Genomic DNA, 26,524 nt, shown 5'->3' on the forward strand with positions numbered 1-26,524 from the left:
CAGGCAATGGGGAGAGCAGCACAGAATTATACAATCACAGAATAATTTGGGTTGGAAAAGACCCTTAGGATCATCTCATTGCAACCTCTTTGCCATGGGCAGGAGCACTTTCCACTAGACCAGGTTGCTCAGAGACCCAGCCAGCCTGGCAGGATGGGGCATCCACAGCTTCTCTGGGTGACCTGTCCTGAGGATGCTCCCTCTGTCTGCTGATAAATGCCAACTGTACCAGCTGGTCTCACAAACCTCTTTCTTGCCTCTCTAACCTTGCCTGCGGGGTTTACAATGCTGGCAACTACCACAGGGACCTTCAGTCCTCAGGCAGAGTCCCGCGTGGCTGGAAATGGGGGCTGCAGCCCTCATGGTATTCTTTGTGACTGTGAGCACAGTCAGCCAGTTCTGGAGGACATGGAACAGGGCTTGCACTTAGTTTGGCAGCCATGAGCCCCTTCAGATCTCTGCAGCATGCATGGCCTGCTCTGCTGCCAAGGCACTGGGATGCAGTCCATCGGTGGGTATGATGGTGTGTCTGCCCTTTGACCTGATGCCTGAGCCAGATACTGTCAAAGAGAATCTCTCAAGCTGTCTGAGTGACTTTTCTGGAGCTGCCATTGCAGGACCTGTGGGGCTTTGGCAGGCGGCTGCTGCCAGGAGGTGTCCTGGCTTCTGGCCCTGCGGCTCTTCCCTTGCTGTAAACAGATGCTTGCCTGATCCCCATGCCCAAAGGGTATTTCCAGCCCCTTGCACTGTTCCCAGCCCATCACACACTGCCTGCAGCCACCCGCTGAACCACAGATGCTGTCTGGCTGCAGTATCTTGAGCTGTGTCCCAGCTCCAAACGATGTTTTTCCCTATGTTTAGGCATGTGTCTTCTGCATCCTCTTGGACACACCCATTTGATGATGGCCAGGTCACATTGCCAGTCTTGACTCCCTAGGTCCTTGGTGGGCCTGGGCCAGTTCCTGCTCTGTGTGTGCCTGGGAGGAGGTTGCTCTGCATCATGCAGGTCTCCTTGGTGGTGCAGGATGTCGCCTCTCCGTAAATCGTGTTTGCCTGGTGCCAAAATGACCTTCGAGTCACACCTCATGTCTTCTAGCACTGGCCTCATGGTGAAGCCAGCTGTTGCCAAGTTCTGAAGGCTCTGTTGTTCTGCCCTACTGCTCTGAATCACTGTTCATGGCCAGCTATAATTAGGTTTGGAGTATGTAACATTTTCTTATCTTTTAACTATATCCGGGCAGGAAGAGAATTGTCCCCTGCATAGCTGAGCTCCCAGAGCCCCCTATCCACTTCCCTCTCTTCCAGCAGCTGTTTCCTTTCCATTCAGGCTGCTGGGAACAGCTTGGCCAACCACTATTCAGGTGCTCTCCTGGCAGTGGCGCTCCTTGATGCCAAGCCCTGATGCTCGTGGCCCGTGAAACTGGCAGGCAACACAGTGTGTCTCTGCCTGGTGTTGGTGCCTGACACCTCCTCCCACTGTGGGGCTTCATCTCTCTTTGCTTTCTCTCTGCTCTTTGCCTTTTCTGCTGCTGCCTGGGCATTTGGCAGCTGCTTCCTTGGCTGGGGTGTCTGGCTGAGCCACCACAAGGAGCAGAGCCCTTCTCTGGTGTTTTCCAGTCTTGGCTGAAGCATATCCAGCTCCTAGTTTACGGCTTGCTGTAATGTCTTTTGCAAAATCTCCAGAGCCTTCTCAATGTTTTGCCCTCTTTCCCTTTGGCTGTCTTTAATTCTTCTGTCTCCACACACACAGCCCCCCTCCCACCCCACTGATGAACTCACTGAATGTGTCAGCTGCTGTTTCCTCTGGAGGCTGGTTCAGGATCTCCATCCCATGGAGCTGAGCTCGTGCCAGAAGAGTGGGGCAGAGCGGGCTGCTGGGTGTCTGCAGCGACGCTCTGCCTGGTGTCAAAGTCCAACATCCCAAGACAGAGAATGAGCAGTTTCCTCTCCAACAACACTCAGACAGCTTTTTTTCCCAGCAGCTTCTCAAGTCTCTGTGAATTCACACGCCAGAGCGATGACGTCGCACAAAGCGCACGGAGCTGCGCATCCCATCCTGGACAGTGCCTGTGCAACCCACCCATCTCCCACCGCCCAGAGCTCCAGCTCGGCTGGCACACGCCTGCCCTGCTTTGGGAGCCACTGCTCACTTTGCCGTAAAAGGATTTATGACTTGTTACATCTCCACTTTCAGTGAAGGCTGAGTTGGCGCCAGTAGTTTCCACTGAGTTTTACGCTTCCATACGAGGACCCGTGGGATTCCTGGCTGGAGTATTGATGTACTTCCCTTATTGAAGGAAGAGGCAGGGTTGTGGCTGTGGTTGGTGGAAGGGATGAGGACTATCTGAGAGGAACTGTTTTTGGAGGGTTGTGCAAACAACGGTTGAACCTCTCTTCCTTGAAGTGTCTCCTGCTCTCCGCCTTGTCCCCTTTCCGACACAATTCTTGGCCATCCCATGAATGTTTCTACCGTGCCACAGAGTGACAGGCTCTGAGCCATCACCCCTATATTTTCTGGTGACATAGTGCACAGTCACAACAGCAACAGTCCAAAGGATCCCACGTGCCTGGATCAGGGAGGGCTGAGAATTGAGCAGTGCTGACCATGTATTTTCCATGGGGACATGAAACACCTATCTTGCCCAGTCCCTTGATTTTGGGTCTGAGCAATCACTATGGGCAGCACTGCACATCCCTCAGAGGATGCTGTGGGAAGACAGCACTGTTCCAGGGTGCAGGATCTGCTCAGGTTCCTCTCAGCCTGCTTGCTTATCCCCTGAACATTTCCAGTGTCCTGTCCCAAACCTGAGCCACTCTGCAGCCATGCTAGCAACCAAAGGGTTAACCCACACCGGGCTGGGAAATAAAATTTCCATCTGTAGAAATGCAGAGTGTGTGTGGGGCAGACTTTTCAAGGCTGAAGACCCTCTCCCAACCCAGCTGGCTTCAGCACTGTGCACTCCCGGGGAGCAGTTTCCTTGCCCTTCCCAGCATGTTGTGCTTACCCTGCTCTTCCCATCGGCCTCGCTGAAGGCCGGGGACAATGCAGCAGCCAGCAGGCAGCCTGCCCGGCTCGTGTGCCGCCGGCTTCCAGCAATTCTTTCCTGTGTCCCAAGATATGTGTCGCTATTCGACATTTCTATACGTTGTGCCTGGCAGCCCGCTCCCCTTCCCAGACATGGGGGTTTTCCACGCTGGTCTTTGCAAACTACCTCTACACAGGGTCCTGGGAATCTGGGCCTCTGCAGGAAGGAATTTGCTGGTCAGCGGGTTGAACTGAGCTGTGCGACCCTGTTCCTGTCAGCAGTGACTTTAACTGGGAGGCAGCATCCACAAGGATTTGGAAATTCCCAGTCCCAGTGGTTGGCCCCTCTTGATGCCTTCAGTTTGAGTAACTTCTGCTCCCAGCCCTGAGCTGCCTGGGGAGCAGATCCTGCAGTCTGTTTAAGTGGGACAGAGCTGGGGGCTTCTGCAGGGCTGATGGTCAGCCCAGGTGGGGATGAGCAGAGGGCTGAGTGCTCAGGAGAACGGATCTCCTTGCAATACGGGTTGAGATGCCAGGAAATTGTGATGCTAGAAACCAGGGAAGAAATCCACAGGTGAACTCCAGGCCCTGGAGCTCTGGTGTTCTGGTGCAGGGTGCAAACTTGGGAAGCATTTGGGATGGAGGCTTGAGAGAGCCCCTACAAGGTGACAAGGTGGTTTTACTGCCTGGGAAAGGATCACAAGCAAGGCAGCGAGGCAAATTTTGCTATGGTCCTGCTGTTTCTGTGCTCTCTGTGTGGGGGGACACCACAGTCTCTGCCTAGGACACCCTCCCCTCTTCATACACTGTAGAAGTCCCTCCACCACAGGGATGCAAAAGGCGGGAGCTGGGCTGCCTGAGCATGGGGGTAGCTGGAGGCACCACTGTACAAAGCCCTGTTGCAAGGGCTCTGTACAGTGTCAGACACAGATCCTCTGCTCAGAGAGGGATTGTCTGTAGCTGAGACACCTCAGAGGGCACCCAGCCTTGTTATGTATCCCTCCCTGTGTCTGCCTCCATCCTGCACCTATGAGCTACAGGAAAAGGGTGGTGGTTATAGGAACCCAGGATGATGAGAGACAGGTTTACGTGGGTGCATGCAAGAAATTGTGTCTGGCCAGAGTGGCTGCTGGAAGCCTCTGGTGTTTGAGAACCCTAAAAAGCCTCGTCTCCACCCCCCTGCTGTCAGTTCCTCTGTATCCCAAAAGTTCGGTCGTCCCTGCAAACTGGGACGCTCACTCATCTCTCATTGCCAGAAGCCCCCTGCTTTCTCCCTGGGCTGGGGGAACAGGTGACAGAGCAAGGCACATCAAGAGGAAGGAGTGAAGGGGGATGCTCTGAGGGAAGGGAGGCAGAAGGGGAGATGGGGCATGGACCCCCAGACTGATTTCCAAGGGGCCCTGCTGCTCAGACATGCAGATGTGTCTGCAACAGCCAGGTACCCCTTTCCCTCCTGGGAGCTCTCCAGCCACCTTCCTTGGAAAGAGTGAGAGTCTGCTCATCCAGATCCTTTGTTAGAGGTGCAAATCACAGTAACAGGGAATTGCCAAAGACTGATGCCTTTGGGAAGGGAAACGCGTGCCCTGACCCTACTCAGCAGCTCAGACTGTGTTTGGGGCTGGCCTCTGGCCAGAAGTTGCTGCTGCGGTGTCTTGAAAACACTCAGAGAGCCAGGGACTTTCCAGGAGCCTGCTGCCATAGTGGGACACAGACTGGGCAAGGAAGGAATCTGGGCTCTGTGACTGCAGAGCTCTCCTGGGCTCCTTTGCGAGCAGAGGGAGTCCTGTGGTGGGTTGGTCTGTGCTGGTGGCAACTTGTGACATCTTCCCTCCTTCCTTCTACGTCATTTGTCTTGTTACCACATAGGCTCTGGGAGACACTTGACCAGGGTAGATGGCTACAGGATCAGAGCTCTCCCAGCTTCTTCAGCACAGGGGCAGTGTTCCAGCTGTGCCAAGTCTGGGGATTCATCCAGGTGCTCAGCACCTGGGCACCACTGTCTGGGCAGGTTGCACAAGTAAGGGCTGGAAAGGCACTAAGTACCAGCATGGCTCTCCTTTCTCTGCCCTGTCCTTATGCCACCAATGCTTTGGGATTGGAGGGATGGGTGACAGCACACAGGATGCCTCTGGGGACCAGTTCCCCATGCTGCCAAGTACTCTGGGGAGATGCACCTGCAGATAATCTGCTACTGCCCATGTCCCATGCCTGCTGCTTGCCCCAGGCTCTGCTGCCCAACTCCACACCAGCTTCTGTGTTGCACAAGTGTGTGGGGAGCTGCCTCCCCCTGTCTGGGTGCTGGGCACGTGGGTATCCCCCTGAATGGGATCTCTGTGCATGAATGATGGAGAAAGCCCCAGGAGTGCAGCCCTGGCACACTGCCTCAGGCAGTCCTGGAGGAATTCTTGTCTCGTGGCCCAAGAGAGGGCTGCACGGCAGTTGTTGATGATCCATGACTCCAGCATTGCCTTCTCCCTGCTGAGGGGAACAAGAATGCGGGCATCTTACACAGCTCTGCTTTCTACGGCAGCTGGGACTTTGGTCTTCTCCTGGGTTATTCATTGTCCTTGATGACTATTTATCAGGGTCATTATCAGGAACTGTTGGAAAGTCCTGGGCTTACAACCCAGCTGTCAGGCAGCGGGGCTCTTGAAGGGGTTTGACCCCCACTATCATTGGTTAGACCCCATGAAGGCTGCCCATCCCACTGGGCCTCCCAGGACACAGCTGGTATGAGCATTGGGACTGGAGCTAGCCAAGGAGCTGGAGGCCAGGGTGAGTGAAGAGGGGCTGTTAGCAGCGGGTGGTGAAGTATGGCAAGGGGGACTTCTTGCTGGTGGGGGTTGTCCAGGGGGCCTGGAGTGATGCTGGGACATCATCTCTTCTCAGAGGAGCTCTGGAGCAGGGTGAGGGGCAGTGACACCAGATGCATCACAGGAAATTCCACTTAAATAGTGGGGGAAAAATTTTCACCTTGGGGACATTTCAAACACTGGGAGAGGTTGCCCAAAGCAGTTGTGAAACCGTCCTTGGTCTCTTCCAGATTGTGCTCTGGTGATTACCTGAAAACATAAAGGTTTCTGAACGTCCTCTCCTGAGCAGGAGTAGTGTCACCCTAGCTGCTCAGGGCTTGGTCTGGTCAAAAAGGCCATCTCTTTGGATGGCTTTTGTCACCACAGGAATTTCCTGTGGGGTCCTGTTCAGCTCTCTGGGTTCACTTCTGCATAGTCCCCATCTGTCCAGCTACGTCCAGCTGTACAGGGTCCTGCCACCCTGCCCTGTGGGTTTTCACATCCTTGTCAGCACATTCCTTCACCTAGTCAAGGTCCCCACTCATCCTCAGCTCCTCACAATTTGCTATCAGCACCAAAATATGGTGGGCTGTGCTGTTTCCCCCAGCCCTGTTGCAGTCTGGCCCTCACACATCCCAGCCCTACAGCTGTATTCAGCTCTGTTCTGCTGGGGAGCTCCCCGAGGCAGCCAGACGTGGATGGGGGCTCAGGGGGAAGGGCTGTGGGCTCACCCTGAGACGCTTCTCACCTATTACTTGTGTCAGTGGTTTGGCTTGGAAGCAAATCATGAAGTGGGGGAGCAAAACAGGTTGACTCCTTGGTTTCTTTAACAGCTTGGCTACTTTCCAAAGTCCCTTTCAGGGGAGTAAACACCCGACCCTCTGAGAGCAGGTAGTGGCAGGTTGTGAGACTGTGTAGGAAACTGGAGCCCACAAACTCATCTAGCTGTGATGGGAGCTGTATCTCCAGCATGTCCCCCACCTGGCACCCCACACCATGATGGGCAGCCGGGAACAAGACAGGACGTGTCTGTAAAGGGGGGCTTGCAGCTTACAGGAATCCCCCACCCTCTACTTCTGCAGCCCTTGGCCGGCTGGTGGGCTGCCTGCCAGGCTGTCCGAAAACGAAAGCAAGGAATCCAGAGATAAATAGGAGCAGCCTCAGCACGAGGCAGCAGTGCGTGTTCTGCTCCCAAGCTTTGTCCTGCTACCAAGCCTTGTCCTGCTCCCAAGCCTTGTCCTGCTCAGCACCCGAGGCAGCACCATGGCTCTCCGCCTCTTCCTGCCGCTGCTGCTGCTGCTGGCTGCCACCCTCCTCATCACCCAGGCTCAAGGTGAGGTATGAGGAGCCGTCCTGCCTGCTTGAGCTGGTATGGGGCAGGGCGTGCAGGTACTCAGTGGGGTCTGTGCAGGGTGCTGGCCGGTGAGGGGGGTGTTTTAGTGCATTGGCGTCTGGGGTTTGCGGTTGTATGTGGGGCTCTGTGTGTCTGTGCGCCTGTGGCATTGGCTTGCAGTGCTTGCTCGGCTTGGGAGCGTGTCTGTGTGCATGTGGCTGGTGGGGCAGCAGCACCCGGAGCTCAGAAGAACAGGCAGGAGAATGAGGTTCAGTCCCTTTTCAAGGAGCTCATCTCTGCCTCAGTTTCCTCTCCACCACTCTCGGATGTGGTGTGTCATATTCCTGGGGCCAGGACTGACCTGTAACTGGGCACTGGGGTTGAGAGCTTCCAACACCATGTTCTGCCCAGGATCACCCCCAGCAGTGACACCAAACAAGCCCTGTGCTGTCAGCTGGCACTCTGTGCTGAAGATGTCTCGTTTCACTGACCATCCCAAATCCCACATCCCCTCCTTGCTCACAGGCATTGGAAGCTCAGCCTCAGACTGCTGCCTGAAGCACAGCAAGAAAGACATCCCCACTGGTGTGGTGGCATCCTACCGCCTCCAGGGACCCGAGTCGGGATGTTTTCTGCGTGCTGTTGTGTGAGTACCCTGTGGCGGTCAGGACCACTTGGAACAGTCTGGCTTCAGACAAACCCTCCCCTGTCCTCCCGCTGTTCCCCACCTCCAGCAAATCTTTCTGCTGCTCCCCCAGGTTCACCACCAAGAAGAACAAGAAAATCTGTGCCTCTCCCTCTTCTGATGCTGTCCAGAAGTTGATGCGCCAGCTGGACAAGAAGGCCAAGAATGCCAAGAGCAGGGCACAGACCCAGCGTCCCAGGAGCAGACCCAAGAAGCAGAGGCGGGAGCGGGTCTAAGTCAGGCCTGAAGAGGTGGGTGAGGGGGATCAGTAGGGTGAAGGTGCTGCACCCCATTCTAGATCCTTCTGTGTGGGTGGGTGGGCATTCAGCTCCTGGTGCAAAGCCTGGGAGAACTGCCAGAGCCATGGCTGGAACACGGAGGCACTTAGGGAACGACTCTCTCCTGGTTTGTGCTTGCCTTGAAATTAAATTTGTTTCTGGAGCTGCTGGGATAAGGCAATGCTTGGGGATGGGCAAGGCAGGTCACACTAGGGAATGGCCCCCATTTGGGGTGGGTGTTCTTGCTGAGACCCTCTCCATCTCACCCCCTCCTCCTTGCCTTTGTTAGGATGGATGCCTTCCCACTGGTGACTGACCCACGGCCCGGCAATGGCAATGGAGATACACAAACCACACACCCATCCACCCGCCGACCCCAGGGCGGGGATGGGGCAGGCTGGGGAGGATTCCCGCTGCCCCAGAACCTCTTTGTTGCTGCTATGCCTGACACAGAGATCCCCCAGCACCTGCAGTGCCTGGGTGTTCTCAGCAAAGCAGGCACCCAGGTCCTCACTTGTCCCACGGCCAAATAGGTGGGGACCTGGGAGTGGGAACTGAGCCATGGCCCCTAGGGGGAAGTGGACAGGCTTCCCACTGAAGGGGAGTTATTTAGCCTAGCAGGATGGCCGCTTTTCCTATGACTTTTTTCGGGGGATATTATACATTTGTATTTATATTTGAAAACTGTGCTTTCATTCAGTCTTCCTGAAAGACTTTACTTCTGTCTCCTCGTGCTTCACAAAGTAGCCCTTATGCTGCAGGCTAGATTTTCTGGAAGGTTTCTCTTATTTTTCTACCAAATAAACCATGGCTGCATTTTATTTTCCTCTCATCTCTTTGCTCCTTTTTGGCTTACAAGGCCGCGGGGTACTAGGCAGGTCCCAAGTCCTGTGGTCCTACTTGAGCTGCTTGCTGGGTGCTTCTTTGTAAAGCAATTAATATTGGCTGAGATGGAGAGTTTTGGGGTAACAGTGTGGCTCTGTGTCTAGGCTGTTCTAGTATTTCAGTTTTTATGGTGCACTGTTGCATTGTAATTTGGATAAAGATAGCCACAATTTGTCCCTTTGGTTTTTTTATTTTCTTTTTTAGGTAAAACGCTTCCATGAAATAAGAACTAATTTTTCAATTTAGTGGAATTATACCCTTTTAGCTCCCCTGGCTACAAAATTGCAATGAAATCAGAACAAATTGTTCGGTTTAGTGGGATTTTATCCTTTTCTTTCCCCTGGCTTTGCTTGTGTCAGGGATTCAGACACTGTTAAGACAAATGCTTAGTTTTCTGGGAAAAAAAGCACCAGGAACCCTCTTATACTTATTTACCAAATCTGAAAAGCCCACATGGGGAAAAATGCATGTGAGGGTGTGAAAGTGGGGGAATAGAAGATTTCGTAAAATTCATTGTAGACATCCTGCAGCCATTTGAGACCATCTCTATCCCAAACCTTTAGTGAGGGAAGTCACTAAGTGGAGGACACCTTTAGGTGAGACTGCAGGTAGAGGTGGGACAGACCCCTGGGACAGGGCTGGAGGGGAAATGGCATCTCCGTGTACTTGCAACTTGCCCTCCTTGGCATGCTGAGAAGGAGCAAATTGAACAGCTGTACTAGAGCCACACTGCTATCTGCTTGCAGAGATTTTGAATGTGGACTTTGGTCAGTAAAGGTCTATTAAGTCATATAAATGCAATAATAGGATTTGCAGAGCTTAACAGTATCAGCACGGGCTGTGTGTTCATTGGAGTAAAGCTTGTAGCTGAGTGTTTCTACCAAGTACATATATCTGGCTTGACTGCTTTATTAAGAGGGCATTTAGGTGTATTATTTTGAGGCTGTGTAAAGTAACTGTGAAGTCCAAGATACCGGCTCTGAGCACGGGACAGGCACTGAGCTGTCTCCTTGCTGCCGCCTCCTCCACATGGAGCACGCGGCCGTCTGCCAGACCGGCTTTTGGACAGGATGTGTGGCAATAAAATATGCTTTATAACCAAACTCACTCGTTCCGGCTGTTGTGATGGGCTTTGGTGGGGTCGGAAGGGCTGCATGGTGGGGTCCTCTCCTGCCCCACACACCATCATGCCCCAGGTCCAGGCTTTTGCAGTGTTTCTGTGCGATGCGTCCCTGGGGTGCTCGGGCTGGGAGCTCTTGGCACAGGGGAGCAGTGCAAGTCCCCTCTCTTGTAGCTGTGTTACCCAGCAAGGTGGAGACATCCTGGTCGCTTGTGTGATCGCAGTGAGGGGTTCTGAGGTGCCAGAAAACATGGGCACAACACTGGTTTGGACACAGCATCTTTGCTCATAGCCGAACCTGTCCCTCCAACTCTGACCCATCCTGGATGTGCACTGCTTGTTCAAAGCAGGGGCTCTGTGCTCCTTGCTGCTTTGGGACAACAGCAATAAAACAGGTTATTAATGAGGCTGTGCTTTGCTGGGATCCTGGGAACTGACACCTGCATACAAGGAGCCAGCTGGGGGTGCTTGGGAGGGCTGGATGAAGCCCTGTATTTGGTGGGGACACACTGCATCCAGGGCTTAAGGTTGGCCCTGCCTCTGATGAACTCCCTGTGCTAGTTGTGGTGCCAGGGGATTGTGAAGTGGTCACAAAAATTCTCTAGAAATGAGGTCCAGCCCGATACATCTGCAACCACAGACAACTAAGCATGAGAAAACGGCAGGAGTGAGCCAGCATGTGTGAAGCATGCCCTGGTGTCACTGTGGCTGTGGAAGTGAACACTGCACAGAAGAGCTTTTTCCCTTTAAATGCGAGGAGGCCATTAGGCTAAAACAGGTTAAAATGACATGGTTGTGGTGGTGTTCTCATTTGCCCTAAAATTTACCCAAAACCCAGGGTCTGGAAGTGCACCAGAGTTTGTCCCATGCTCAGGAAGGCACACGTGAGCATGGACACAGATGCACGCATGTAACCCCGTGTGTGCCTGTGCCTGCACACACACAGGTGTTTGCACTCTGCTTCCAGCTTTACTGCCAAATGCTGCTTCTCAGGAAAACAAGGTGGCAGGGTTACTCTCGAGGCAGGCGTGAAACAGATGGCCACAGTGCTGCTACGGTGAGATGGCACCAGGCAAACACCTCTGAGGAGATTCCCTGATAGAGGTGATGAGCTGGGACCTGCAGCACTCAGTGGGCACCAAAATTCCTTCGTCACAAAGGACCTGAATCTACAGACCCCAGCTGGGACAAGAGATGTGAAGAAGAAGGTCTAAGACGGTGCAGCAGCGAAGCAGCAGGAAGGATTTGCATGGCTGTACGACTGGGCAGGGAAAACCTGCTGCTTTGCCCCATCTGCCAAGATAAGGCAGTATTGATGAAGTGTGTGCTGGGGTAGTAGGTAGGCAAGGGCTGTATAAAATCCCACCTAGGCATAGAATCAGTCTGCAGGGAAGGAAAGAAAGCTGCAACAATGTCAAGCTGAGCAAAAAGTTAGGAAAGCTCAACCACCCTGGAGCAGAAAGGCTTCAGTGACAGCAGAGAGCAGCCAGGCGAGACAGAAGACAGAACACGGCCAAGAAAGTTTTGAGCCCAGGCCAAATGATTAACTCAAGTCATTAGCTGGTGGAGACAATGCTCTGGGGGTGTGCCAGCAGCGGAATGCTCTGGGCTGTGATGCCAGGCGGAGCTCCAGCAAGGCCCACCTGGACAAAGGCACACCAGCTCCGTCCCTCCATGCCATGTCCTTGCCCAGCAGCAGGAGCTGGCTGTACTGCAGCAGCCTCATGGGGACCAAGGGCTGCTTTTGGGGCTGCACGGGTGTTAGAGGGGCTTTGGTTTCCAAGCAAAGCTTCAAGGTGTTCTTTGGTGTTCTCTCCACCAACACTGCTCTCCTGAGGTCTGCCATGGTCTTCAGAGCAGAGAGGAGGTGGAAAAGTGGCTGGTGGGCAATAGGGGCTCTCACCCTTCCTGCCCCAAAGTATTTCGCAGTCCTGACCATCTCCTGGCACTCATTCTGTCCTAGAGGGCACAGCCCAGAGCTTCCTCTCAACCCTTTTTTTGCCTACGTGTAACTCCCAGGTGTCCTCCTTCCCCCACCTTTTGTTTTGCTGTCTAAAGATCCTTGGCTTTGGGGTGTCTCATGCTGCTATTCCTCCTTCCATTTCCCCAGAAACTGAGGTCCCTCTGCTTGTCTCCAGTCCTTGTCTCCCCATTGCAGATCTGCTCCTGGGCTGCAGAAAGCACCTGCTCTACTCTAAGGATGTCATGTGTTGGGCCAACCTGAGCCCTGACCCAGAGCTGCAACAAACCAAGAATTCCATGGTCTCCCTGCCCATTGTCAAAGAGCCAACAGAGCAGTGAGAGCAGCCCCCAAGAGTTTGTTCTGTCCCATATGCTTGTAGATCTGTCCACAGGTGAATTTGGTGTGCAGCCTCACCGGGCATCCTTCCCTGCCAAGCCTGACACAGGAGATGTCAAGGAAATTGCTGTGGGCTGCTTTTTGTACAGGTCTTCGAGATGTCCCCAGCCATCCCCTCTGGAATCCCTGGACAGGTGGCAGAGAGGAAGGGCTGGGGGCATCCCACCTGGCCACTGACATCTCCGTGCTATTTGCAGGAAGCATCTGACTGGGAAACTGCAGCCCAAGGGTGATGCTGAGGGATACATGTGTTGCATGGATCCTGGGAGATGGTCACTTGCCTAGGAGTGCAGAGCAAGACACGAATGAAGGCTCTTGGATCTGCTGCTCATCACTCATGGTGACCTCTGGGCAAAGCCATGCTTCTTAAATTTTCCCCCCTTATCTCCATTTAAATCAGAATGACTGTGTTAACTCAGCTAGAGGAGATCCAGTGGGGCCCTGAGCCCCACAGTCTGCTGTGGCCTCAGTCCCTGTGCTACACCAGGACTGGGAATGTGGTAGGAGCTGTGTGAGGCTGCCACGAGCTGGGTGTTGCAAGGGGAATTGAAGCAGCTTTAGTGCTTGCCCAGAATTTCCCAACAAAATGAATGCATCCAGGCCAGATCCCACCCCAGGGTCTGGCTGTAGCTGGAATTTGCTGAAATTCCCCCTTCGTCCTTTCCAGCTCCGTAGCTCAGAGGTGGAAGGCAGACCACTACCAGACAGCCCGGGAACCAGCTGTCCCAGGGGCTCCTGCGGGCCATCAGGTGTTAAGGAAGGCAGCAGCATGGCCAGTGCTCCCTGAGGAAAGCCCAGGGGTGAAGGTGATACCCACATGGTCCGTTTACATTTTCATGTGTTGGATTTCCCACAGGGATCATTTGTTCCTTCTGATTTCCACTTTAATTAACAACTGCATTATCGAGGTTTCTGCAGGAGTGAGTGCTCATGGATGCTTCATGCTCTATCCTGTGGTGTCCTTGGGGCTGGAGCTCCAGTGCTCCCTAATTGCTCAGGAAGAGGTTTAAATGAGTCAGTGCACACAATGCTCTTCCCTCATCCCCACCAAATCCCCTGCCAGCTTGTGCCTCTGGGAACCCTGGACCCTGAAGCATTGCTGTCTTTCCCATCTACACCACCTCTTCTGGTTCCTGAGGCTCATTTCTGTGGGGGGGATGGCTGACCTTCCTGAATGCCACAGGGATGCACTTCAGAGATGACTACACTTTTCTTAGAAATCCTACTGACCCCAGTAGAGGGGGGAAACCCACCACATTCCCCTTTCACAATGCAGGCGGAAAGCCCCTTTCCTCACTCTCTGATGTTCTTCCTGGGGAGCAGAGGCGTGTGAAGAAGCTGTGCTTTCACCCACTTGGCTCCCAGACAACTGTCATGAGGAAGAACAACCTCCCTTTCCTGCCCATGTAGTTGGAAGGGCTGTGGGCAGCTCAAGGGATAGGGGGCCCTTGCAGCCGGAGGTGGCTAAGAGGTTTAGTCCCAGATAGATATATTCCCAACTCAGCATGCTCCTTTTGGTGTAGAGCCAGTTGGGAGCCAGCAGCAGGCGGGAGAACCTTGTGCCAGGGAAGTGGTAGTTGGGGACACTCCTGCTTGCCATGGAGTGCAGGACCCAGCAGTGCCTGGAGGGGAGTCCCACAGCATGGGACACCCAGTAACCCTTGGTTGTGCTCCAAGATCTGTCAAACACACTGAACATGCAAGGAGATGTGGGTTTGCTGCCAGGCAGCACCCCCAGCACCTCTTGCCAGTGGGTCAAGGCTCTGCTCTTGGGACCCACTCTTTGCAGAGGGCTCCACACCATCAGACCAACCCCCAGCGAGGAGCTGGGTCTGGGTTAGGAGCAGTTCTGGCCACCAGCAACCAGGAGCTGTCAGCCTCCCTGCTGTGACATCTCTTTGGCAGCGCTCTGAGGAGATCAAGTAGAGACCAGGTTGCAGAACCAGCCTACATCCCCAAACCTGCAGGGAGCCCAGGGCTGATGGCAGATGCTAATCCTCCACCACCTAAACTCGCCTTCTGCTGGCTTGTGAGTGTCAGCAGGTGCTGACTGCAGTTAAGCTGGCACATCCTGTTTGTGCTACTCCTCCTGCCCACCAGCCCCCGCCTGATCCCTTCCCCACAGCGCTGGCTTGCCAGGGCACAGGAACAGACAGAGGCAATGCTTTCCTGATGGAGGGGATCACCCCACATATCAAGCTGGTGACGGTGCTGGTGCCCATGCACGCATACAGCACTATGTCTGGTGGCATGGCTGGAGTCTCCTCTTGCTTCTTACCATGGAGTGGGGAAGGGGCAGAGCCTCTCCTACTGTTGAGAGGAGCAGAGGGACTCACTGAGGTCCCTGGGTCCCAGCTCTGTGCCTTGTAGCCGGGTAGATATTTATCCACAGTGCTCTCCACTGAGGTGCAAGGACAGTCCAAAGCTTGAGCAAGGGAAAAGGTGCAGGCATAGAGACTCTGCTCCAGACTTCGTCCACCTGTGTTGCTAAGTATTTTTGCTGTTGTCAGTGGGAATTTATCTGCGTGCATCTGGTACCTTTACATTTGTCCTGCCCCTGGGCCCCTCACAGAAGACCCTGACTCTGGCAAGCCTCCAATCCCCTACAGAGCAGCTGCTGACAGCAGTGAGCCTTCCTTCCCTGGGCTGACAACCCCAGTGCTCTCTGCTTCCCACAAGGGACTGAAGCAGCCTGGTTTAAGGGACATCACTGCAGGTGGCACTGGCACGGTGGTGAGTCACCATACCAAGGAGAAACAACCCCCGTCCCTGTGCTCCTGTGAACATTCAAAGCGGGAGTGCTGGTCCTCTCTCTCGGCAGTGCCCACGCAGCGGGTGAGCTGCTGGCAGCCCGCACCATGCACACAGCCTCCACGGGGGATTTCTGCTCTTGCATGGAGAAAACCTGTTTACAGGAAGCTCTGTAGCTGCTTTTAGCCAAGAACCCATTTTCTGGGACACCTGCAAATCAGGTTGTCTTTTGGCCTGTGAGATCTTGGCCCTGGGGAGGGGCATGATGCAGTACTGGGCTCTCCTCTCTCTGCTGGCTTCGGATATGCCCCCATGCAGGCATCAGGGAGGGCAGGGAGAGACAGCCAGGCCCCAGCAATCAGATGAGGAGACTCTGGGGGGAGACAGACATCACCCCTGTAGCAACATATACCCCCAAAATGGGGTTGAGTCAAGTTCTACCCCCCATAGCATCAGAGGGTTGAGTCTATGCAATATTTAATGTGAATGTCCCAGAGTTGTCTTGGAGAAGAGACTGGGAAATGTGTGGGGTGAGATGCCCCATGCGCCATCCCAGGGCCCTGGGGTGCTTTCACAAGGTAAAGTGACCCTGGATGTGCCTGGTCCTGACCAGCATCACCTGTGGCCTGAGTGCTGGCAGAGAGGGCAAGAGTGTTTGGCTACAGGACTACGGAGCAGCTGGCTGCAGGGAAAGCAGCTGCTGGGATGTTCGGGAACTGCTCAAAGATTAAAATCCAGCCTGTGGCAAGACTTGTTGCAAACTCCCAACCTTCTCCAAAAGAAAGTGAAAGTCATGGGCTGGAAGGATATATAAGCAGCGGGGAGCAGCAGCAGAGCACAAGGAAGCTGTGCAGAGCTCACCTCTCCTGCCTGGAGTTCCATCGCCTCCAGCCCATTCTCTGCCAGACTCAGCAGCAAAATGCAGCAGCTTCACCTTCTCTGCCTCAGTCTCCTGGTGCTGGGACATATCCTGGATGGTAAGAGGGGACCTCTCAAGCTGCCTTTCTTGTGAAGGAATGAAGGGAGAGAATTCAGTTTCTTCTCTCTTTTGCATTTCCAGCAGACTTTTAGAGGGACAAGTAGCTGGGGCTCTATCACAGCCCTCCTGCATCCTCTTCTTGTAACCTGTCCCACAGGGACTTTGTCCTGCCCAAAGTCCATACAGGAGCCTGCGGGGCTCTGGGGCTGGGAAGGTGAGTTTGGGAAAGGCCATGGAGCAATCCTGCCTCCCAGTGCCCTAGCCCAGCTTGCACACATTGGCCTGGGATTGCCTTGGTCCCATTCTCCCCAGTACACCAAGGGAACATTCCTTTCACCCTGTGGTGTGGGGCAGCCTGGAGGCAAACGGCAGGGCTGGGAGCCAGAGGGAAGGTGTCTGGTAGGGCAGGGTCCATGTTTGAGGGGCTGTTGGTGTTGGACGTGGCGTTTGCACAGGTCACAGCTGTCTGGTTGGGTGACATTAGAACCTCTGCTCTGTGGTGGGAAGCTGGGGGTGGGTCCAGACGCCTTGTGGTGTTGCACCAGACCTTGCTGCTGGGGGCTATAGACATCCGTGGGCGTTGCCAGCCTTGTCAGGCATTAGCAGTGAACACAGCATTTTCTGGGAGGGTGACTCTGGATCTCCTTCTCTGCAGGGAAGTGCAGACAGGTATGTCCTTCAGCTGTCACAAGAATGATCCGTGGGGGGGCGGGGGGGGGGGGGGCGCTGGTGGTGGGGCGGCTGCCAAACCTATGATTGCTTCAGTAAATAAAGCTGAAGCCATCCCCAGCCCCTCGGAAATGTGTGTCTGTACTGCAGCACCCTGACGTGGGGTAAATAAAGACCGCTGTGTCCTGCCTTGCTAGCCGGGGTGCAGGAGGGACACAGTCATGCCGAAGGGTTGCCTTCTGCCTGTTTAGTGTTCCCCATCTCCTTTGCTCTCTGTTGGAAGGGGGCAAAGGGCTCCTGGCACTGGGGTGTGAGCACAATAAAGATGGTGTCTGTGTGCCCAGCCAGGGCAGCGTGCAGCACCATTCCTGCAGGCACCATGCCACCGCAGCCCCTTCACCCTCCAGGAAAGCTGGGAGTGGTGCAGCTGACCTCAGCCTCCATGGTGTGTTCCTTCTCCAGTGCATGGCGGGAACAACGTCCTGGACTGCTGCCTGCGGACAAGCGAGACGCCCATCCCGCGGCGGATAGTGCAGGATTATCGGCTCCAGCTGGTGCAGGATGGCTGCGACATCCCTGCTGCCATGTAAGAGCCCACGTGGTGATGGCTGAGGGAGAAGGCCTCATGATGGCCAAGGGATGGACCTTGCAGGGAGGCAGGATTGGAGGCAGAGGAGGATGGAGGAGGGACATTGAGCTGGATTTGAGGGCGAAGGAATAGGGAGAGCAGCGGAAGAGATCCTGGAGGTCCAGAGGCTCAGTCAGAGGGGGAGCAGCTGAGAGGGGAGAGCATGAGACAAAAGCCAGGGGAGAAAGTCATCTGAAGGTAGAGATGGAGCAGGGCAGTGAGGTAGGCATCGGGTGAGAGCTTGAGCTGTTCTTGAGCATCCATGGGGTGTCCTGCTCACTACATCTTACTTTTGCTCCTCATGGGCCTGGAAGATTCATCACCACAAAGGGCAAGCGCCTCTGTGCACCCCTCCATTCCCTGTGGGTGATTCGTCTCCGAGAGAGGCTGGATGCCAGCTCTGCCCAGAGGGTAAGAACCATCTCTGTTCCCAGCCAGGCGTGAAGTCACCTGTGGCGGGGGTTATCCACTGCCAGAGAGGCTTTTCCAAGTGCGACTGGGCTGCTGGGAAGAGCAGGGACATGGTCTACTGAGCCATGAATAATTTGTCTTGGTCTCCATCCTTCCCCCTTCCAACTGGGACCAGTCTGTCTCCTCAGCAGTCCCTCTTCCACCCCAAATAAATGCATCCCTGGGACTTTTGTCTACCCAGTGTCACTCTTCTCTGAGCCTGGCGTGTGCCATGGAAATGGCACCGGGAGCAAAATCCCTCCTCACTTCTGCCCTGCAAGCTTGGAGTCTGCTGCTTGTGCAAATTCGTGGGGAGGGCTTGTGATGAGTTTGGTGGGTGCTTTGCAAGCCCTGACAGGTCCATCCCCACCATGGCTTGTCCAGCAGAGGAAGGGACTCTGGGGAGGCTCCTGCCCAAGGAGCACACTAATACCAGTTGGGTTTTTCACTTCCCCAGGCCAAACACCAAGGCAAGTAGGTCCCAAAGAAGCCCTTGGCTGGTCCCAACAGCTGGAGTGGGACCAGCTCCCAGCCGTGAATCTGATACTAATGGAGCCAACCTGCTTCCACCTCCAGTCTCAGGGCTGACCCTCCTTGAGACTCATGCCAGTGTGTGGGGCTGGGCAGAGCCCTGTCTGCTCTCTCTTTTTCCCTCTGTCCCTGGTGTGATCTGGCAACCTGTGACAGCCTGAGCCAGGAGCTGCTGGACTCCATCACCTTTGCAGTCTGGAAGCTGCTTGATGGACTGATCTGCGAGGTGAGCTGGGGAGTCTCAGACTTCACTTCAGCACAGCGGCTGTGACCTCCAGCTCTAGCCTGATCCCTTTTTTTTCCATTGTGAGCCCCAGCCTGCAGTCCTTCTGCATCCCTGGGAAGGGTTGCCAGCACAGGGCAGTGTGGGGATGGAGTGGAATGATGGAGAGGTTCCACAGTGGCCACGCATCGTGCTGATCCTCGCCAAGCACAACCCAGATGCCCTTGGAAAATGCATGGCTGATGTGGTTCCTCTCTCACTCCTGGATTCCCTGCACTGTTTCCCTTCTGCCTTTCCTTTCAAGGGTAGAAATAGAGCCACTAATGTGCAGCAGGCAGTGATGTGGCTCTTATCCCCTGCCCCCTGACCATGCCTGGAGGTCATGCTACTCTCAGGTTATTTGCTGCTAGGTCTGTTATTTGCTGCTAGGTCTGTTCATTGCAACAATTCCATGTGTATACTGCTTCTTTACTCTCTTTTTAAATTTTTTTTTATTGTGCTGTGATTTTGTTAAATAAAAAGAAAAACCAGCAGGTAGTTTTCACGCCTTGTGTTTGAGCCTGAAAGCCAATGTGGAGTGTGTGGTGAGCAGACAGCATTGCCTACTGTGCTGCAGTGGCAAGGGGGCTGTGCTGAGATGTGGGGAGAAGGAAAGAGGATTCATAGGGGTGAGAAACACAGCAGCTGGGCTGCAGGTCTCTCCTGGGAGTCTCTCAGCGCAGTGGCAAAACAAGTGCCCTGCTCTGCACTGCTCAACCGGGCTACAGGAGGAGGTCCCTGGGGAAAGGTGTGCTGGGATGGGGAAGGAGGGAGCATGCCAGTGTTGCATCATGCAGCCTGAACCACTTCAGTCCTGCCTGTGCAGATGCTGGGTTGGAGCGCTCCATCTCTCAGCTTCCACAGGAGCATGGGACATGGAAGAAGAGCTGCAGGAAGAGCTGCAGCTTTGTCTTTGCAGTAAAGGGAAACTGAGGAACAGTGTGGTTGATTACTCCATCAGGTCAGTTCTTGCTGGCAGCTGGGGTGCAGGTGAGCAGAAAGATGAGCTTTTGGGGCAATGGAGGCTGCGAAGACACCTACTCCTGGGCACATCCATGGGTAAGGCACAGATGGCAGCCCCCCTGCTCCTGCCACTCATCAACAGTAGGCTGAGAGACTGTGCCCGTTTTCCTCCTGAGCCTTGGGTCTGCTGTGCACTCAGACTAAGGTCTTACTGTCTCAGACTGTCCTTATGTCCGCTTTTGCCCAGGCCATGTGATGTTTGAACAAGGCTGTTCTGTCCAGCTGAAGCACGGGTGGAACACGCACAAGTGGGATTTGTGTGTCCAAGAGGCAGGCACCGCCCTCTCCTCCCAAGCACCACTGTGTGTCTCTCTACATCATTAAATTAGTCGGGTTTGGTGCTAGCCAGCATGCCTGGGCACAGGTTGGGAGTGAAATGGACCAGGACTATTCCTGAAGGCAAGGGGGAGCATGGCCACCAGCCCTCAGGGAATGGCATCCATAGTGGTGCCGTGGCTGGGCTGTTCAAGCCGGGGAGTGCCCAGGTACCTGATGGCTTTTTGCTGACACCTCTTGGATGCAAGCTTAGTCCTGTCCCTTCTCCTCCCCTGGTTGCCTGGCTCACTCAGTTGGTGGCTTGTTTCTCTTTCAGGTGTTCTCCCCTCTGGGGTCCTCCTCCCTGGTATCTGCCCACACACTGCCCAGGGCTCAGATGTCTCTGAGCGTGACTCTCCCAGAGCACCAGCTCTGTCCCAGATCATTAACTATAGTGACAGCCCCAGCAATTCAATCCTGGGCAGAAGAAGGAAGAGAAGGAAGGCTGGTATGGGAAGAGAGGCCAAGACAAACAAGTGTGAGTAGGAAATGAGAATAACTGGCGCTGGCTTGGACAGAAGCCTTCCTGCTGCTCGCTCAGTGACCTGTGAGGGGGCCGTGACTGGGGAGGGGGAGGATGTTTGGCATGGATCTGCTCTGAGGCTGAGCTGCTGCAGCTGGAGCTGGTCCCTGTGAAGGACAGGGACTGCCAGAGGGGCTTAGCCTGGGATGGATCAGATTCGTCCTTGGCTGCAGGCTACCATGACAAGGAGAACAGTGTTCTGGACCAGGAAAAATGAGGGAGAAGGGGCTTGCACTGATCTCTGGGATGCTGGAAGCAGGTTAGTCTATTTCCATAAGAGTTTGAGGGATGTCTTGGCCAATCAGACCATAGGAGCATGGTTGCAAAGCCCAGGATTCCCATCTCTCCTGGGAGCAGTAGATGTGTTCTCCTCAGAGCAATGCAGCTGCACACCACAGATCCCTGGTAGGTCCTTGTCTGCCATGGTTCTCAAGTGGGTGTTGATCCAGATCCCAGCTCTGGCAGCAGGCTGCTCTTACCCCCCAAGGGAGGACAAGAGGAGATGCTGCCCTGGACCAGGTACGTGACCCTGGCTCCTGTCCCTCCTCCAGCCCTGCAGCAGCCTTTCCCCCCTGTCCAGAGCCCAACTCCTCTTGGAAATCTGTCAAAACCAGACTGGTTCAGTGCTCAGTAAACTAGGGAGTGAGTTTCTCTGATTCAAAATGTCAATGATCTCTTCAGAAGGAAGCAGCCACTTTCCTTAGGGAAAGCAGCTAGTCACTGCCATGTCAAAAACATCGGTTCCCAACCCAAAGCTAGTTTCAGTAAAAAAGTCCTCCTGTTTCTCACTCCCCAGACATGTTTTTTCTGCTCTTTTCCTACCCTCACTGCATCCTCAGGGATGGGTGGTGCAGGACGAGTATCCACTGCAGTACAGTGCAGACATGCCCTCAGTAGCTCTGGAGTTACGTGCAGGGATTACCTTGGGTCTGGAGCATTGACTGAATCGCCTGTAGCCCTCTATTCAAAGCTGGGACCTGTATTTCACATGTTGTGGTGTAACAAGATGCTATAACTGTGAAGTTTTCACAGGGAGCTGGCAAAACTGCTGCTCTCTTGGTGACTGTGCACAAGGCAGGAGAGAAAGGACAAGGTTGCATCTATGCAAGCAAACTGAGCAGGCTTTGGGTTGCTCCCTGGCAGCCAGCACTCACAGCTGGGATCATGAGAGCACTCATGTGCCTGGCATGGTGAAAGCAGTCTTGGATGCTTCACAGGCTGAGTTCAAGGGGCACCAGACACAGCAGGCACAACCTGCTGCGGTCTCAAGGTGTCTGACCTGGCACAGACATACCCAGCTGGGAGGTAGGATTGAAGGTTCCATGGCAAAAGCACCCATCTTCTTCTCTGCAGCAAGAGCAAGGCACCAAGGTAAATGCTACGTTGGCCTCCCTTAGTGCCCCTGATACCCTTTCCAGGCATTTTACTGGAACTGGTTTTGTCCCTTGCCTCCAAAGAGATGGTGTACGGGGGCTTCTTCTGTAGCCAGCATCCCCCATGTGTTGCACATGCTGCTTCTGGAGTGACTGGGAAGGAAGTGGCTGCATCCTCCCCACACGGACCTGCAGGCAAGGTGAGCAGCACCACAGAGGCTAAAAGCTGTTCTGCCTCTCACAGCCTTCACTCAGCTTCTTCACAGGACTCCTGGGTGTGCAAGAGTCAACAGGAGTTGTGGACATGCCCTGGGCACATTTGCCAGTGCAGGGGCCAGTTGTGCCCCATTCTGGTGGTCTCTTCTCTGTGGTGCCAAGGCAAGGGGCTGCTCTACCTTGGCACAAGTGCCAGATCCAGCTGGCAGAGGCTCAGGGACCTGTCTGGATTTATCTGAGGAGATGAGACATGGATGGTTGGGAAGGGTGGGAAGCCAGGTGAGGAAAAGCCCCTTTAGTCTGTTCCGTTTTACTGTTAGCTCTTGCCTAAACAACATGTGTGGATGATGGAGAGGATCCAGACCTGGCATCTCTCATCCTCAGGCCCCTGCTTGCTCCCCCCTCATTTCCAGCATATCATCACCACTGCTGCTTGTCTGGACACTTTGTGCTGAGATTTGTCCTGTGGGAAGATGCCAGCACTCTTAGCCAGGCCGTGTGGTTCCGAGAAGGAGCTGGTGCCATTCCTGCCGTGCTCCTCCTGCAGCTGAACTCTCCCTGGTGGCATTGCCCAGCCTGCACCTCCATGGCCTCATCCCTAGGACTGGAGCATGGGATTTCCCTGGCCTGAGCTCCTGGAGTCAAATTGAGCCCAAAAGTTGTCTTATATGGAGACCTTTGTGCCTAGACAGAACTTGACTCTGCTTTGTGTTTTTAGAAGTAGCAGGAACTACAGCTCATTGCAGTGTGGGCTCAACCACGAGCCAGGCGCAGCTTTGCCCAGGTCCCAGAGCTCAGAACACCCTTTGGAAAGGAAGGGGGGACCCATCCTCTCTGCCTTCAGATGCACCCATCTTCTCTTTATGCACAGTAGCAGTAAAAGCTGGAGATAAAGACAAAACCAGGAGGACAAGCGAAGAGAACACTTAACCTGCTGACAGAATGCTCTGGAAAGTACCCGTTACCCATCCCTCTGGAACAAGCAGTAGGCAGTGACAGGAGGCTCAGTGCCATTTCTATGGCCCTCCCCACCTCTCCCTCCTGTTTTCCTGCTTAGCTGTGCCTCTAGGTAAGGCTTTCTTCTGCTCTCCACAGTGCCTGCCCAGCCACAGAAGGCTGGGGGGAACCTATGCTCCCTTCTTTTCTCAATTGCTCTGCAACCACAGCAAAATGGCCTGATTCAGGGAAAAACAGAGCTGTTTCTGTCAGAGACTGAGGTGAGGGATCACCACCAGCTCAGGCTGCAGGGATGGGACTTGGAGGGGCTAGTAAAGATCTGGTTAGCTCTGCTTGGGATGAGAGGGACAGCCATGGGGCAAGAAAAGATGAGAAGATTTTGGACCTTCTCATGAATCTGTGAAATTGGTGTGCAGCCTGAGGCTGGCTGGGATGCATCATACCCCTAAGCATGTGAAATCTTTCCTTGTCCATGGTGAAAAGGGAAAGCCAGAAGGTTGGTGATATTAAGGCAGACCCAGGGGCTCTTCCTGCAATCTTTCTTTAGATCTAACAAGCACAAACCTCTAATCCTGCTGTCTCCCTCTGTCTGCTTGGGCCCCTGCTGCCCAGTTTCTGCCCAGTTTCCTTGGATCCTTCTGCCCTAGATAGATTTTACTGGCACAGTGACTGTTCTGTGCCTGTCCAGAGGATCTGGCAGCTGTGCTGTGTCAATGCAGATTTTCAAGGTGTGGTGTTCCACAAGCTTCCTGGCTTGGGAAGTTCACCTGCTGCAGCCTTTGGTCATTCCTTTCTCCAAAGACATTGTATTCTTTCCCACTTTCCCACAGAAAACAACATTTTCTTTCTTGCAGATGTTATGGCTGGGAAAGTCCCTCCTCTGCTGGGATGTGCATGGACTGTCCCCACACTGCAAGCCCACAACTGTGTTTACATGGACGCTCCTTAATCCTGTTTAAATTATCAAGCTGTGACTTTCTGCTCTCTGTGGGAGGGACAATGCTCCACAAATGTGAGCTGCTGAGGTGGTCTTTGGCAAATAAATCAAGTGCTTTCCTTGAAAGTACCTGCAACTTATAGTTTCCCACCTTTTCATTTAGCTGACACAGCTTTTGGAAAGGCACCAGGCAGCGTTTACGGTGATGGATGACAGCCACTGCACTGCAAAGAACAAATGCAGAAGTGTCCCGGATACGCTACAACTACAGATTCAGCCTCTTCTCACAGTGCTTGGTTTCATTTCCCAGCCACTGCATTGTCCTCTGACCCTGCCAAGGACAGCTACCCCAGGGAATTCCCAGTGTCAGAGCCAACAGGGCTGTGGGTTTCATCGCCTGCCTGGGGTGAAAGCAGGGCTGAAATCTGCTGTGTTGAACCCAGCTGCTTCTGAAGGCTGTGTCTGTACTGTGCAATGGCTCTTTGCTGAGCCTGTGAGATTCAGCTGGCTTCAGGAGGGCAGCAGATCCTGGAGATGCTGTCACTCAGCTCAGCACTCCTCACTTTGGATAGGGAGGCTCTGTCCTGTTTGCACTGCTTTGTCCCCCACTGCAGTACAGACACTTGCAGCAGCAGATACTTTGCAGCTTGACAGAGGATGGTAGGAGGGATGCTCTCTACCTCTCTAAACTGCTCACTAGCCCTGCTGCCAGCAAATCCAACACAGGTGGTTTGTTGCAAAAAATAGCATCTCCTGGCATGCCTGTGTGCTGTGAGCTGGTGTTCAAAACTGAGTTACTGCAGACTGAAGCAAAAAATCACCACAAAGAGCCATTTGTGAGTCAGCCTCATACCAAGAGGTGCTCAGGCCCCCAGCCCAACTTGGCAGCTGGTGCAGTGCTAATGGGAGAAGTGGGGGTTGTGTCGCAGCTGCTGAGAAGAGGAAAAGAGGATACATGTCCTGCAGCTTGCTGTCACTGCATCCCAGCACCATCCCCTTCCCTTTCAGCAGGACCAGCTGCTTGATTTTTCTCTGAGATTTCTCTAGTGAGGATTTTGGACATCATTCATGAGTGGTCCTGTAGTGCATGAATTGTAAAAATCCAGATGGGACAGCTGGACTCTGGAAAGGTGTGCACACACTTGGGAGGGTTGTGGAGGACAGCAGTGAGTTTGATCAGAGGTCTGGATGATGTGGCCTCAAACAACAGGCTGAAGGATCTTGAGTTAATCTTGCTTCCAGGAATGGATGACACGCTCTCCAAGTGCACAGATATAGTGAGGAGAAAGTGAAAAGAAGTACTGAGTTTAATTCTGATAAGTTGAGAAACCACAGGGGTCGGGCTTTGGGGGAAATTCCATTTAGCAGGAAGAGGCGGATGAAGAAATGCTGCATGTCCGCTGCCCGAAACTTCTACAATTATACCAGAGCTTGTAAGAAACTGGAAGTAGTGCTGGCTCTGGCTCAGCATAGCATGGGTTAGATGACCCCAGGCAGTCCTTCCTAATCCTTTTTTTTCCCCTGTTATACTGTCCTAACAGGTTCCTAGGGGGTGAGGTGGAATTTCTCTGCCTTATTGTGTACTTCTGAGGGCTACATGAAATCCTTCACTTCCCATGACCTTGGGAACCTCTCTGAAAGGCGGAGAAGGGAGGATGGAGTTACACTCTGAAGCCTCCACTTACTTGTTGGATGCTTGATGTGAGGCTTCCTGTGGTCTCAAGAAAACCTTGGTCCTGGATGCAAACCCAGGATCTGACCTAGTGCCCATGTGATGAAGGTGCCTTGGGAGCATGGGGAGAGCTTGCCAAGGCAGACTGAAAGAAACAGATCTTGTGTGTCTTCCATTAGCAGTACCTTTGAAGTGGAGCAAGCTGTGCGATGCTAATAGCAGAGTGTGAACCATCAGCAGTGAAAACCAGCGTTCTTGTTGTCACCATCTGGGCCACATGCTAGGCCTTGGCAGGCTTGGCTCAGTTTCACCAGCATAATTTGAGTTTGGGCTTGAGAAAAAAAAAGAAAGCAACCCAAAGAGATAACAGAAAAGAGCTCTTCAGGGTGAACGTGGAGCCAAGGAGTTTAGCATCAAACGCCTTTTGAAAGCAGCTGTGCAGCCTTGCTCAGGGATAAATAAAGGCTGGTTTGAAGCTGGAGAGCTAGCTGGCAGAACACACTGTTCCCATCTTGCCAAACACTTCCCAGACCACCTGTCCTCGCAGGGCTGGGTTCCCCGCAGAGCTCTCATGCTGCTGCATGCTCTGGTGGAGTGCATGGGTGTATCGCCAGCACCCTGATGCTCAGCCCAGGCTTGATGCAAGGGCACAGCTCAGGCTCATCTTGAGGGGGAAGCCCTTGCAAGGCTCCTTCTCTCTCTGGAGATCTCAGAGAGATGGAGACCATTCCACTTCGTGGTATATCCTCACCCTTGTGATG

General features: G+C 53.9%; 2 protein-coding genes across 3 annotated transcripts; both read left to right on the forward strand.

Moving 5' to 3' along the window:
* The first annotated feature begins 6,969 nt into the window (after positions 1 to 6,969).
* LOC116438227 (C-C motif chemokine 21a-like) lies at positions 6,970 to 10,101 on the forward strand. Of its 2 annotated transcripts, XM_032096990.1 has the most exons (4): positions 6,971 to 7,150; positions 7,676 to 7,796; positions 7,909 to 8,086; positions 8,403 to 10,101. In XM_032096990.1, the coding sequence occupies exons 1-3, from the start codon at positions 7,081 to 7,083 to the stop codon at positions 8,069 to 8,071; spliced, it is 354 nt and encodes a 117-aa protein (XP_031952881.1). In that variant the 5' UTR covers positions 6,971 to 7,080; the 3' UTR covers positions 8,072 to 8,086; positions 8,403 to 10,101. The 2 variants fall into 2 exon arrangements, with proteins under 2 accessions (XP_031952882.1, XP_031952881.1); XM_032096991.1 differs by lacking the exon at positions 8,403 to 10,101 and having other exon boundaries at positions 6,970 to 7,150; positions 7,909 to 8,087.
* Positions 10,102 to 16,035: 5,934 nt separating this feature from the next.
* LOC116438228 (C-C motif chemokine 19-like) lies at positions 16,036 to 19,245 on the forward strand. Its single transcript, XM_032096992.1, has 4 exons — positions 16,036 to 16,205; positions 17,339 to 17,462; positions 17,819 to 17,915; positions 18,412 to 19,245. The coding sequence occupies exons 1-4, from the start codon at positions 16,148 to 16,150 to the stop codon at positions 18,430 to 18,432; spliced, it is 300 nt and encodes a 99-aa protein (XP_031952883.1). The 5' UTR covers positions 16,036 to 16,147; the 3' UTR covers positions 18,433 to 19,245.
* Positions 19,246 to 26,524: the final 7,279 nt, after the last annotated feature.

Source organism: Corvus moneduloides, chromosome Z (genome assembly GCF_009650955.1).
Source record: "Corvus moneduloides isolate bCorMon1 chromosome Z, bCorMon1.pri, whole genome shotgun sequence".
Taxonomy (NCBI): Eukaryota; Metazoa; Chordata; class Aves; order Passeriformes; family Corvidae; genus Corvus; species Corvus moneduloides.

What these genes read in the sequence shown, in the direction of transcription:
- LOC116438227 (XM_032096991.1), top strand. Translation starts at nt 7,081, where the DNA reads ATGGCTCTCCGCCTCTTCCTGCCGCTGCTGCTGCTGCTGGCTGCCACC. An exon ending in CCTCATCACCCAGGCTCAAG is followed by an intron (nt 7,151 to 7,675) that starts GTGAGGTATGAG and finishes CCTTGCTCACAG; the next exon opens with GCATTGGAAGCTCAGCCTCA. An exon ending in TGTTTTCTGCGTGCTGTTGT is followed by an intron (nt 7,797 to 7,908) that starts GTGAGTACCCTG and finishes CTGCTCCCCCAG; the next exon opens with GTTCACCACCAAGAAGAACA.
- LOC116438228 (XM_032096992.1), top strand. Translation starts at nt 16,148, where the DNA reads ATGCAGCAGCTTCACCTTCTCTGCCTCAGTCTCCTGGTGCTGGGACAT. An exon ending in TGCGACATCCCTGCTGCCAT is followed by an intron (nt 17,463 to 17,818) that starts GTAAGAGCCCAC and finishes TGGGCCTGGAAG; the next exon opens with ATTCATCACCACAAAGGGCA. An exon ending in ATGCCAGCTCTGCCCAGAGG is followed by an intron (nt 17,916 to 18,411) that starts GTAAGAACCATC and finishes TCACTTCCCCAG; the next exon opens with GCCAAACACCAAGGCAAGTA.